Source organism: Nesoenas mayeri (genome assembly GCF_963082525.1).
Source record: "Nesoenas mayeri genome assembly, chromosome: 1".
In the NCBI taxonomy this organism is placed as follows: Eukaryota; Metazoa; Chordata; class Aves; order Columbiformes; family Columbidae; genus Nesoenas; species Nesoenas mayeri.
Window position 1 is genome coordinate 40,839,068 of NC_137541.1, and position 12,268 is coordinate 40,851,335.

At 45.8% G+C, this 12,268-nt stretch overlaps 1 protein-coding gene across 1 annotated transcript in view; it reads left to right on the top strand.

The window, feature by feature from the left end:
• Positions 1 to 12,268, top strand: part of MEI1 (meiotic double-stranded break formation protein 1) — a gene marked incomplete at its 5' end in the record, with an annotated part of 47,195 nt that overhangs the window by 19,148 nt on the left and 15,779 nt on the right. The window contains 8 exons of the mRNA XM_080352954.1: positions 569 to 666; positions 1,511 to 1,685; positions 1,796 to 1,943; positions 2,502 to 2,774; positions 5,859 to 6,024; positions 8,096 to 8,200; positions 9,897 to 10,007; positions 10,584 to 10,765. Of these exons, the coding sequence (XP_080209080.1) occupies positions 569 to 666; positions 1,511 to 1,685; positions 1,796 to 1,943; positions 2,502 to 2,774; positions 5,859 to 6,024; positions 8,096 to 8,200; positions 9,897 to 10,007; positions 10,584 to 10,765 (1,258 nt within the window). The remainder of the gene's footprint in view (positions 1 to 568; positions 667 to 1,510; positions 1,686 to 1,795; positions 1,944 to 2,501; positions 2,775 to 5,858; positions 6,025 to 8,095; positions 8,201 to 9,896; positions 10,008 to 10,583; positions 10,766 to 12,268) is intronic.

A 12,268-nucleotide genomic window follows, 5' to 3' on the forward strand; every position in this document is an offset into this window, starting at 1 on the left:
TCTAGGGCTCTGAATAGTGTGGAGCACCAGAGATGGTGTGTTACAGTGCAAAGATGTTTGGTTATGTCCTATTCTGCAAGGAAAGCAATTGGAGAGAGAGAAAAATATCTGGAAATAGATCTGTTCTCACCCTTTTAGTTAATGTTTTGACGTTCTTCATTGTTCATCCCTGGAAACACCATTGCTCCAAAATCTCCTTACTGGTGTTTGCCAGTGGAGTCGGGTATCAGGAGCCACCCCCAAACACCTCCCATTCTCTGCAGTGTTATGTGAATACGGGGTATGATGATTGTAAGAGTACCCCACTGTATTCATATTGTCCCAAAGAATGTGAACATGTTCACTGTCATCACTGCTATTGCACCCACCACATCTGTGAGCCAAATGTCCTCTGGGAACTAATTTTCCTGGAAGCCCAGGTGGGATCCTGGACTCTTCTTGTGACAGGGAGGATGCTTGTATGTGATCATTCAGTAAATCAAGGTTCTGGCAGAGAGTGTGTGATATTAGAAGTGGGAGGAGGATGTTTCTGGCCTTCTTCACTGTATCTTTCTGCTCTTCTTCACAGTAACCCTGCCTTGAATCAGGCCTGCTCCAGCTTCCTCTGCAGCTTGTGTCTGAGCCTTTACTCTGCCACAGAGAAGGAGAGAACTTCTGCTCAGGAGGGCAAGTTCAGGGAAAGAGACAAATTGCTTCAGTTAGATTGAAGCTCTGCCACCTCCTATGTAGGCAATAGGTGCAAAAAGAAAGGGGGGGGGGGGGTAGCAGTTGGAGTGTAGAGAAAGGAGGAGGGAAGGGACACACACACATAAGCTCTATTTAGAGATTTTTTCCACTTTTTGTTTAAACTGGTCCAGTGAGGAGATAACACTTAGAGAATGCCTTTTGAAGAGTTTAAGTCCTACCTGAATGAATGTGTTTCTTCTGCCTGTGGTTTTGTTTACATGGTGACGTTTATTAGCACAAATGTGCATAGCTTAATTGAAACAATATTACTTGCCACAGCCACTCATATCTGCAGATTAAAGTCATTATTTCCTCTGGCATACTCTACAAAGCTTTCTGTCTATCCTATAACTTTCCATCATAATAAAGTCCCAAATAAACGAGATGAAAGTTTCCACATCACAAAAGCCACTTTTCCCACAGGCAGTGGTTGGTCACCCAGGCAGCATCAGCAAAGAGCTGGGAACCTCAAACAGAAGTGTTTTTTCATCCTCAAAGCTCTATTAGAGCAGGTCTCACACCTCTGTTCATGCCAAGTCATAGAGATGTGCTGCTCTATTAGAGCAGGTCTCACACCTCTGTTCATGCCAAGTCATAGAGGTGTGCTGGTTCCTTGCAGACAGTGGGGTAGTAAGTTCACTTTGATATTTCTTACATCAGGAGCTTCCCTAATGTAATATGCTTGAGTTAGGGCAGGCAGATGCTTCCGTCCCCCTGTTCTATTCTGCTTTGACATACATATTCCTCATCACTGCCTGCCTGCTCATATTAGTTTTATTTTTAGAGCAAGAGATGTCTGAGCTGCTGCAAAAGGGTCTGCCTCAATTAAACTACACTGTTGCTGAAAGCCTTCTCCTCCTGGCTGAAGCCTCTGAGCCTTTCCCTTTGGATCAGTCTCTCACCAGCCACCAGCACTGCTTCATACTCCTCTTGTACTTTGCCTACACCCATGGGGACAGGTGAGCCAAGAGTATACAAGGCAAGTGGTTCTGTGGCCATTACATACCATGTATTGGTGGGTAAGGCATGTCTTATGTTATTGTTTCCACTCCGATCTCCTTGGATGCAGGTTTGTCCCAGAAGCAGAATTATTTTTAGCCATAAGAAATTTCCTCCTATCAGCACAGGACCGTGGAGACTGTCCTGCTCCATACATACTCAGAGCTGCGCTTTACCTCCTCGCTGTCTGTCAGGACAAAGGCAGAGCCATGGACTTGGTAAAAGAAGATTTAATTCCTACCTCTTGTTAAAACTAAGGTTTCTCCCTACTCCCATCAGCCCTCTTGCAGAAAGTATTTTGGCATAAGTGGTGAGCGGTGAATGAGTAAAGAGTGTACAGTGCATCCACACTCTGGAAAGTTAACTGTGAAAATCCACTAGGGAGTACAGATTTGACGGAATAAACTTGCGTATGTGTGGGAAGTGTAAATGCGTTGGTTAGGCTGTGAATTCACATATGAAATAGAATATATTTCGTAGCTTCAATCCCCTGAACACATCCACAGCCCCTGCAGCAGGCTTTCTAATGTTCCCATATGGCTCTTTGCTGCTGCTGCACAGCTCTTTGAGCACTGTATAAAGCCTACATGTTTTTTTAGTCTTTGTGATGCAAATGGGCTTCACAAAATGATGTTTAACTGATATATTTGATTGTCTACTTAAAAGGCAGTGTGACTGTTTCTCACAGTAAACTCTCATCACTTCAGCTTTTGGATATTCATTATCTAGTGATTATTTTGTTCTCTCTCCCCCTTTCCCTCCTACACACTTATCAGAGGTCGTTGTGTACCATAAGGAGGATCCTGGATAATCTTCCAGATCTGAGCTTGGTCTACGTCCACTGTCCTCTCCTGCTGAAATTCTTCCTGCGCTACCCTGAACTTATGGGGAGATTTGGACGCCAAGTCCTCCGGCTCTGGTTTACCTGGGGAGACTGCAAGCAAACTGAGACTCAAGAAGCTGGTTTTGGCCTGTCTGATCAACTGAACAGTGTTAACCCATTACTTCCCCTTCTGAAGAGCAATTCCAGCATTTTACTTATTTTACTGGTATGTGACTTTCACAGGGACAGCTATCGTGGCCCTGATTTTAGGGGGCTTTTTGGTTCTTAAAGCACTTGGTGCTGTTATGAGGTCAAGGATTCTGCTAGAAGGGCCCATGTGTGTATACACAAACTTCCACCTCTCAGGGAAGCCTGATATGGAAAATGGGACTGTGAACATGTGTTAGCTCTTCTCTGTGATCCATCCACTGTGACAGAGAGGGATCTTTTGAGAGATGGCTAGGAAAGGATCTGAAGGGTACTGCTGATGCCTGCCCTTAAAACCCACATTCCTTTCTCTATCCAGATAGACGGGTGGGTACTCTAGAATCTTCTATGGCAGCCTTTCAAGAAGCTGTTTTGTTAATTTGAGAGCAATACTATACTACTCACAGATGAGAATGGTATGAGGAACAAAGAATTTTGAAAAAGCAGTCGGCAGAGAACAGGTCTTGATGGTGTGGCATTCTTTTTGCTTGGGGTTTTAATTTTTTTTGTTTCTAGCTGGAGAGTCTTGTCAGATTTTTGCAATACTTTTTGAGTTTTCAGGACTGCAAATAGCATGTTTTATTGCTCTTAAAAGATAAAATAAAAATCTTGGCAAAGGGAAAATTAATCAGCACAGGGGAGAAAGGGGCCTTGAAGTAGCAGGACTAGTGTGTTTGCCTTTAGCTGGCATAATGAGCTTTGTTAACCCATGTAATCATGACAGAATCCAGGTCCTGATGGCTGCTCGGAGGCCTTCTCTCACTTCCACCTCTCCTGCCCGCCCTGTCACCCCTCCCCATCAGTGGCCACTTGTCCTGTGACTGTTCAGCCAGTCACGTAGTCACATTTGTAACGTTGCTAACATTTGCAGACTAGGACCTGAGAGATTTGCCTTGAAGGGCAAAAGCTAAGGGCTATGATGTTCCTTCACCAGCTTGTTAGGGGAGCTGAGACAATGTGTCATTGAGAACAGAAACCCATGTCAGCGCACAGTGAAGAAGCAAGGTTTAATTCTGAGTGGGCACTCATCAGGCATTACAGACTGCTCTTATATAAGAGGCTGTGAAGTAAATTTTGATATCTCAGATTACTGAAACAACTGACAAGAGGGCAGTTCTCTCACACAGGGCAGTTCTTTCACAGTTGGGGTGATATTGCAGAGTAGGTAAAACATCCAGGCATTTGATACTATTGCAGAGCGTCAGTAAAACGGGTCGATGAGGTGACATACCAGTGCAAATTACGAAGAAGTGTCCCATGAGACTTTTCTACTCTTGGCAGTAGTTCTGGAACCTATCACTCCATAAACCTAAGCAGATGTATACATCACAGGTCTATCAATAAACAAAAGAGAAACAGTGGCTCCTTCCCTGAATGGTACAGCATTCCTGCTTTCTCTTTTCTGTGTTGCCATGTGCTCTTGCAGAAATAAATTAATTTAGCTCTGTCCCAGTGCTTAAAGTGAGCTGTAATAAATCACGGGCTTTGACAATTCACCTTTCAGTTGAGGAAGAACATAATCAATCTGAATTTAGATGGGCTAATAAACCAGTGCAATATTCTGGGCTAAATATACTGTCAGATGTAAACAAAACTTATGAGGTGAATAACCTCAGCCTAGGAATGCACTAGTGAAATGGAAAGGCCTCTGTATGGTACAGTGAAACAAAAGTGAATGTCCTTCCAAGGATGATTTATTTGTTTATGTGCTTTTAATAATCATCCAGATTAGGTAGGACAGATGGTTAGTGACTGCATCTGAGACCTTGAGGTCCTGAGTAGGAAGTAAGATGTTAACCCAGTGATGCATTTACTGGGACCAGGAAGGCTGTGGCCCTTGGTTACTGCCATATTGAGCTGCGTGTGTTCCTCTGGGGATTAATGTGATCAAGATCATGCACTGTCCCACTTGTCTTCTCCATGCTCCAGATCTGAGCCACTCTCTCGGAGAATGGAGATTGACTGATGTTAGATTACATTCCTGAATGTCACATGGAGCAGATCTATGTCAATGGAGCTGATTGTGCAGACAGCTCTCTGCCCCTTATTCCTGAAACTCTCAAATATGGGCAGGGATCAGGCTCAGAACTAGAGAATTCTGGCAGGCAACCTGTTCTTACTTCCTTCTTTGAGTATGGGATCCCACAGCCCTTTCCATCATCCCCGTCTGGACGCATGATCACTGTGTGATAGTGGAAGGCAGCTGGAAAAGGCCATGGACTGTCCTGGCAGGCTTGGTTGCTGAGACCTGTTTTCTGTTTACCTCTTTCAGCTGTGCCATTTGCAATGCAGTAGCCAGGACTGCTGGGGGAGGAAAGGAAAGGGAGTGCTGATATCACACATGTTGAGACAATCATATTATGTCAGTGCTACCAGGCATTTTCTGCCTCAGCTTTATGGAACTGCATCTGTACATACTGTGCAGGTCAATTTCACGTCGAACACATTAACAACAAAAGTATGCCCATATTAAGGCTACTGGCTGTGGAACTGAACTCAGAGACTCCAGACAAGGCTCTGTAGCCAAAAAGCAGGCTCGTGGGCTGAATGCTCTGTACACGACTCTGCCATTTTCCGTGACTGAGTGATTGCTTGTCTGGTTTATGTTCCTTTCATGCAGTTTAACTGTTATATTGCTACTGCAGATAGATATAAGGCTGCCAGCCTTTTGAAAATTAGTAACCATGGCCTGACTCATAAGCTTCATTTTAGGTAAGTGTCTTTAATATACAACCTGATTTTTCAAAACAAGGAGAGTGGAAATGCTGGCAGCTCTGTACTATTGGAAACAGGGCCCTGACTTTAGGATCTCACTTGTCTAAGACCCGAACCTTAAATGTATTAATGTTACCCCTACACTTGTGTGCTGGATGGGAGTTATATTGACAAATGCATTCTTTAAACAGGATATTATTCAGAGATTCTTATCAGATGAGAGTCCGTCTGCTTTATTCAGTTCTCTATTTAATCAGGACATACTTAATATGAACGATGCGTTATTAGACTGTTTCCCAAGGCACCAGATTAACATAATGGTATTAAACAGCAGTGACTTCTGCCTAATCAGGGCAGAAAGGTAATGTGTGTGTTTCTTCCCTCGCAGGACCTGGTGTGCTCAAGCTCTGTGGAGGTGGCTTGGAAGGTGTTGATGACTCTAAGGATCTTCCTGGAAAGAAATGAGGATGTTCTTGTCTGTGACCTCCTCCGGAGTCAGTTTCTGCAGATTCTGCAGCAGCTGCTGGTCGAGAGCAGTTCAGCTTCTTTACAAGGTGACTCTCCTCTGTGAATTGGTCTTGCTGTAAGATCAACTAGCAGGGTAGATGGCTGAAAGGTTGCAGTGTGGAATAAAGTGGTTTTGAACTGCTGATGTGACTTCAGTACTTACCCGCATGAGGAAATTTATGGACAGAACTGTGCTGATTTAGTTTTCTTCCACAGAGATTTTTGTTTTGAAGTGAGATAGTCTTTTTCTGATTTAGGTTGTTCTGGCTTCAAACTGTGATTGTTAAACCAAGGCTAGATTTTCTTACATTGTTATAAGTGTTCAAAGTGGAGAGCTGTGCTGGTAAATCTCCCAGCTTGAACAGGAGCTCAACTGGTGGCTGAAAGACATCCTCCTTTTTGCCTTTTCTCTGTGCAAAACAGCTTGGTGTGCCTGAGTACACTTGCTTCCCAGGACACAGGGACCGGGAGCAGAGATTATTTGAATCATTCATGATATTGATGTCCAGACAAGAACTGTGTTTTCACCAGATCTCATAATTCCATTAAATCTCAGGTTTAGCAGGGTTGTGACTGGGAGGAATCCCTCTGTTTTCCATACTAGCCCTAGCTGTGGAGTTGGGGCTGTTGTCCCATTGTGCACTGAAAAAGGGAGTAGTACTAGGATGTCCTTGGCTCCCCTGGGATAGGTGCCCAGAGCAGCTTTTGCTGGTTCCTGAAGGGGCCACCAACACCTGTAACAGTGTTGTTACAGTGTACTCTGGAGTGTCGTACTGTGCAGCGGTTGGGATGGAAGCATCAAGTGGGAAAGTTTTTTTGCCCGACCTCCAGCAAAATCAGTAGGCTGGAGAAGATGGTGGCTTGAAGGCAGAAGCATGGTAGAGCATGAGGCTACAAGCTTATGGATAAAGAAGGGAATGTTGACATCTGTCAGATCAGATCTTTTTTGGAGAACTATGCACATTTGGAGTTGTGGTGTCTCTCTTTCCCTGATCTGGGGGTGCCAGGGGCTGTGAGGAGCTTTTCCCATTGTGGGAGCCAGACCTGTTCCTCCAAACCACTGGTGTTGGAGACAGGATGCTGGGCTAGGGGGGCTTTTGCAAGGTTAGAACCCTTCCGCTGTGTCCAATATCCCCAGCTCCTCCTCATGCTGCATCTTGAACTCATTAGCTGAGTTACCGGCAACCCCAGAAAGTCAAGCAGCAGATGTGCTCCAGAGACATGAATTGCTTGTCTCCCAGCACACAGGCTGCTCTCTGTGAGGTCTGGGGCAGATAAGTCCAGGGGATCTACATCCCTTTTCAAACAGTAGCCTGCTCATAGACAACAAGAGGGCCCAACAGTGGGGCTTCATCAAGAATATGGTAGCATTAAAGACACCCGTAAATATTTCCTTCTCCAAAGTGAAAACTCCTGTGCCTTTGTGAAGACATTTTCTGGAGGCGATAGTTGCTTGCTGTAGGTGTGGCTGTATACAGTGCAAATCTTTACCTGCTTACAGCACTGCAGAAGAGTGAACACACTAAGGAGGTGGTTGCCGTGGGGATTTGGTGGTCTGAGCAGCTCTGTTCTCCTCGTGTGGGGCTCTCACCTCTCCAGTCTCTGCTCTGCCCTGTGGAGCAGGATGGACAGCATTTTCCAGCTTCACAAGATGCATGGAGAACAAATGCTGTGCAGCTGAGTGCTCTGAGGTGCTGGGCTGCTGGCAAAGTGTGGCTGCCAGGGATGGTCAAGCAGATGGGAAGAGATTAGCCTGCAAAGGGCTGGTGTAAGTTTGAATATGCAGTGACCGTGCCCCTTACATGGTTTGCTAAGGGTGCTAAGGCCCTAGACTCATTTTTCTTGCTCTTTTCTAGTTGTTCCTAGAATGGTGTTGGCAGGATCCAGCTTGTAACTCAGGCCAACCCACAGTGGCAGAAAGGGGGCCTGATCCAGAGGGGACTGTAGAGATGAGAATGAAGTTGGGAACATGTTGTGTGTGTCTGTGTGTAAAGGGGAAATACTTCCTCCTCTAACCCATCCCCATTCCTGAGCCAGAAAATTAACAATTCTTGGCACTCTTTAAGTTACAACAGTTTAGAGTTCACTGGCAAGCTAAGCTGTTTGCGCCCTTCTTAGCTAACAGGAACCTGCCTCTTTTGCTGAGCCTCCTTTTCCTGGTGCAGCTGCGGAGCAAGGGTGTGAGGGAGCTGGACAGCACAGACTTCAAGCTGCTTCACCAGGGTGAGTCTGTGCATCCATTTTCTCCCAGGTGGCTTTGATCTGTGTTAATTGTTCCGTAAGATGATTAGAGGATGGCTCTTTGTTCCTTGAGAGGTGTACCTTGCCTTACAGTTACGGTTGCTTTGAGATACTTTCATAGCCAGAGCGTTGTAAAGAGCCCTGGCTACCAGCTCCGTCAACAAAACTCAGGTTCTCTGCCTGTTGCTTTAACAATACATTTGTTGTCTGAAACCTCGCAACGTGGCCAAAGTATTCTCCTGGCCATGACGTGATTCCAGGGTCTGTCACTGTTGTTGACTTGGCACATGTCTGTATTCCATATGTACTTCCTTGAACACCCGTTCCCATCCACGCTTGATAACACACTCCTGTGGGGTTCAGGCCGCAGGGATGTCCTGTGAACCAGCCATCAGGGACCAGCAGCCTGACAAACCTGGGCTCTCCCTGGAGTGTGAGCCCAGAGTAAATGGGTGCTAACCAGCTGCAGGACTTGCCACCTCCACCCTAGAGACACAGAAGAGTGGGCTGTGTTTGGTTACTCACTGTACCATGACCTGCTGTCTTGTCTGGTGATCCTTACTTGGTGCCTTCTCCCTTCTTACTTGGTGATTAGAGGTTCATGCAGGCTGTGAAAAAATAATAGATACTAGAAGGAAGGTCAGCTGGTCCATCCTCTCATCTCTTCGCTGCTCTGACAAACTGATCTCTCCAGCAGACTTCGAAGGACTATACCCTTCAATTTGCAATGTTCCATGTCTCGGGGCTGCCTGTGTTGCCCTTGTGAAGAAGCCGTGTTTCTCAGACATTCATTAGGCAAGGGAACTGGGGATGTGAAAGAAGCATGACCTCTTTATACCAGCCCTTTTTATCTGCTGTGGTTTTAGAGCACAGCTCAGCTGTTCCCAGGAGTCACAAGCTCTTCCTGCTTTTGCCTTTTGCTCTGTATTTTTCAACACAACTCTCCCCCTGCCCCAGCCACCGTCTTCATTCCCTGCTTGGCGCCCCTGACTGTGCTCTTCAAGGGTGGGCGTGCAGGATGCTCTCTTCTGATGAGGCCTATGAGAAACCAATTCGTAGATGGAAGGGGTGTGAGGAGGCATTTTGATGTTTTTGAGAATTGCTTACTCAGACTTTAAGCTATTGAAAAGATCTCCTGTGACAGTTTTGCTGAGCCCTGCAGCCCTGGATTTCCCTCCCAAACTCCTGCTAAACATTGTTACTGAGTGTTTGGTGCTTAAAACAAATGTGGCATCTTTAGTATTAATGCTAGTGTGAGCAGAGTCAGTGGGAGTGGAGGAGCACAACTCTCCACACCATTCTCCGGTCTGGTCACCATGTAAGACAGGTACGTGGCTGCTTATGGTTGACCCAGTATTAGGATCAAACTCACTCTGTGGAAACAAGTAACTTATAGCCTGTTGTTCTTGGATTCATTACTGCCCAATGTGACATATGCCCTTTATTACACTCTTATGTATTCCCGCCCCCCCTCCCTGTTATTGTCTTCCACTGTACTGTCCTGTCTAAAGCAAACACTCTAGGGCAGATGCCTATTGATTTGTCTGTACCATAGTCTGTTTATTTTCACTTCAGGTTGTGTTGCTCTTGTCCAAATTCTCTCCCCACTGAGTGACTTGGGTTTTGTGCTGAGGTGCTCTGTTTTGTTGCTGTGTTATGCATGTTCTTTTGTTTCCAGTTAGCAATCTCTGTGGGAAATGCAGGCCAAGGGACACTGACCTCCTGCAGCCATCCTTGAATTTTCTGTACTGGAGCCTTCATCAGACAACACCTTGTAGTCAACAGAGAGGTGAGGCAAGATTGTATTGATTGCTAAGTTAATGTCAGTGAGGTTGTAGCTTGGCCATCAGAGACTGTATTCTATCTCAGCAGATAAGGTGGATTTTTCCCCTTCCAGATGCAGTATTACTGTTAACAAAGACCATTTTGTATTTGTGGTGAGGTTTCTTAGGTTGAGGGTTTTGGTTTGGTTTTGCTGCCTTCTGATAGTTCAGGAATTGGCTGCTGAGATATGGAACCACTGTATTTTTCCTGTTCATAAAACACAGCAGTGGGCTTTGGTGCCTTGTTTGAAATTTCCTGATATTGTCACAGTTCAAAAAAATTAAACAATAATAGAGAACAGCACTAACCAGCCTTCCAGCTGTGCTAGTTGAAGGCTGGTCATTTTATTAGCTGGCCAAGCAGTCGCTTGTGCTGTGGAAGGTGAATACCAGCACAGCTGGACAGCCTTACGCTGATGAGCCCTGGCAGCTGGGGCTGCCTCACTGCAGCAGGGGTGTGCTCGGCACTTCTCTTCTGCTTGTCGAGCTGGTTTAGCCTGTGCCATCCCGTCAGCCTCTCTGATTATGTTTCTCCCACGCAGCAGTGGCTGTGCTGCTCTCCAACGTGTCCCTGCTAGAGCTCCTGCAGAAGGTTTTGGAGTGCACCTGGTTGCAGTCCCTTCCCTCTCAACCTGCTTATCTGTCATCTGAGGATGCCTTGCTTTGCTCTGGATGGCTGTTGGTTGCATCCCTCTTACTTTATCAGCATCGCTACAACACTGAGGTTAGAACCATTCTAGTGTTCAGATCCAGGGAAGGGATAAACCTTAAAAAATATATATAATTAAAAAAAAATATTCATTAGCAGAGGAAAGTGGTTTGCTTTGGCCTGGAATCTGCTTGCCTTGATTGCTCTTCTGTTATTGTCCTCCACAAGTTGTTCCCTGCTGTACTTCTCCAGCAGAACTGGAAGTATGTTGCTGAAGGCTGAGACCCAAATAATTGGAGGGTTAGGGAGGGGCAGAAATCTTGGGGGCAAAAGTGCACACCCAGCCCTCCTGATCCAGATCAATTTCCTCTTCAGCATGGAGCAAAACACATTTTAAGGCCTTTCTCAAGGGAAAACTGGGGGTGGGAGACACAGCACCCATGTTGTAAACTGCTTTTTTTGGTACTAAAATGATCGATAGCAGAACAGTCACAATCCAAACCTATTATTGGCAAGAAAGTGTTCAATATTAGCAAGCTCATATGAATGTGGGCAGCTGTCATTGTATTTGTTGCTTTGCTGTGTGACAAGAGAGCTGAGCTGGAGTTGTCAGCTGATGTTGGAATTACAACTTTGAGGGAAACACTTTCTAATGCCAAAACAAGAGGATGGCGTTTCCTTTTGAAGTATCTACCTAGGCCTCTCTCCCTCTCTTGATACAGAGTTAAACAGCACATCATGAGTTGTGGGCTCTGCTCTTGCAGTTATACCCAGCAGAATGTGTGCTTTGGGAGTCTGTGCGCCTATTCGCAGATGACAGAATCACATTGAGGACATGTGTGCAGCTGCACAGAGAGGCAGGGGTTGTTTTTCTAAAACTGAGGGAAGATGTTTTCCAAAAGGTCACCCCAGACTAACTCTGCACCTGTTGCTTCATGGGTGTGCCGCCTCTGCTGAAGTCTTACAGCATGGGACTCATAGGGATTGTCAGCTGTGTGAATGCATAGCAAGACCTGCCTGTCCCTGCTCCCTTATCTGCTGAGCACAATTTCCCTTATCAGTTTCCAAGTCAGGGCTGTGTCTGGGCAGTCAGCGTTGTGCCAGTCCCAAAAGGGATTCAATTCTAGTGGCTAGTGTTGAGCTTCGTCTCTGTGAGTGACTTGCTCCACTCATACTGATCCTTGAAGTGCAATTATTTAGTGGCTTAAAAACCTGTTGTTTGGCTGCATGAATACCTTACTGGCTTGATGTGCAACCCAGAATCCTTCTTGCACCAGAGATGGGGAAAGAAACTAAAGATACAGGTGGCAAATGGAATTGGTTCAAGGATGCTTCAGTGTTTCTAATCTTCAGCATTTCTAAGCTTCAGTGTTTCTAATCTTCTGCTGAGGGGGAGGGAGAGGGGATAAGAGGAAGATTCACTTATCTTACTGCTTTCTGCTGCTCAATGTGGCCGAAGCTGCACGAAGCATCCTGGAGACCCTTGTAAGAGACCCTTTGGCCTTTGTGGCTGGGAATGTGAGCTGAGGCCAGACTGTGTCCCCAAGCCTGCAGTTTTTTAGAGGGAAACAATGGCTC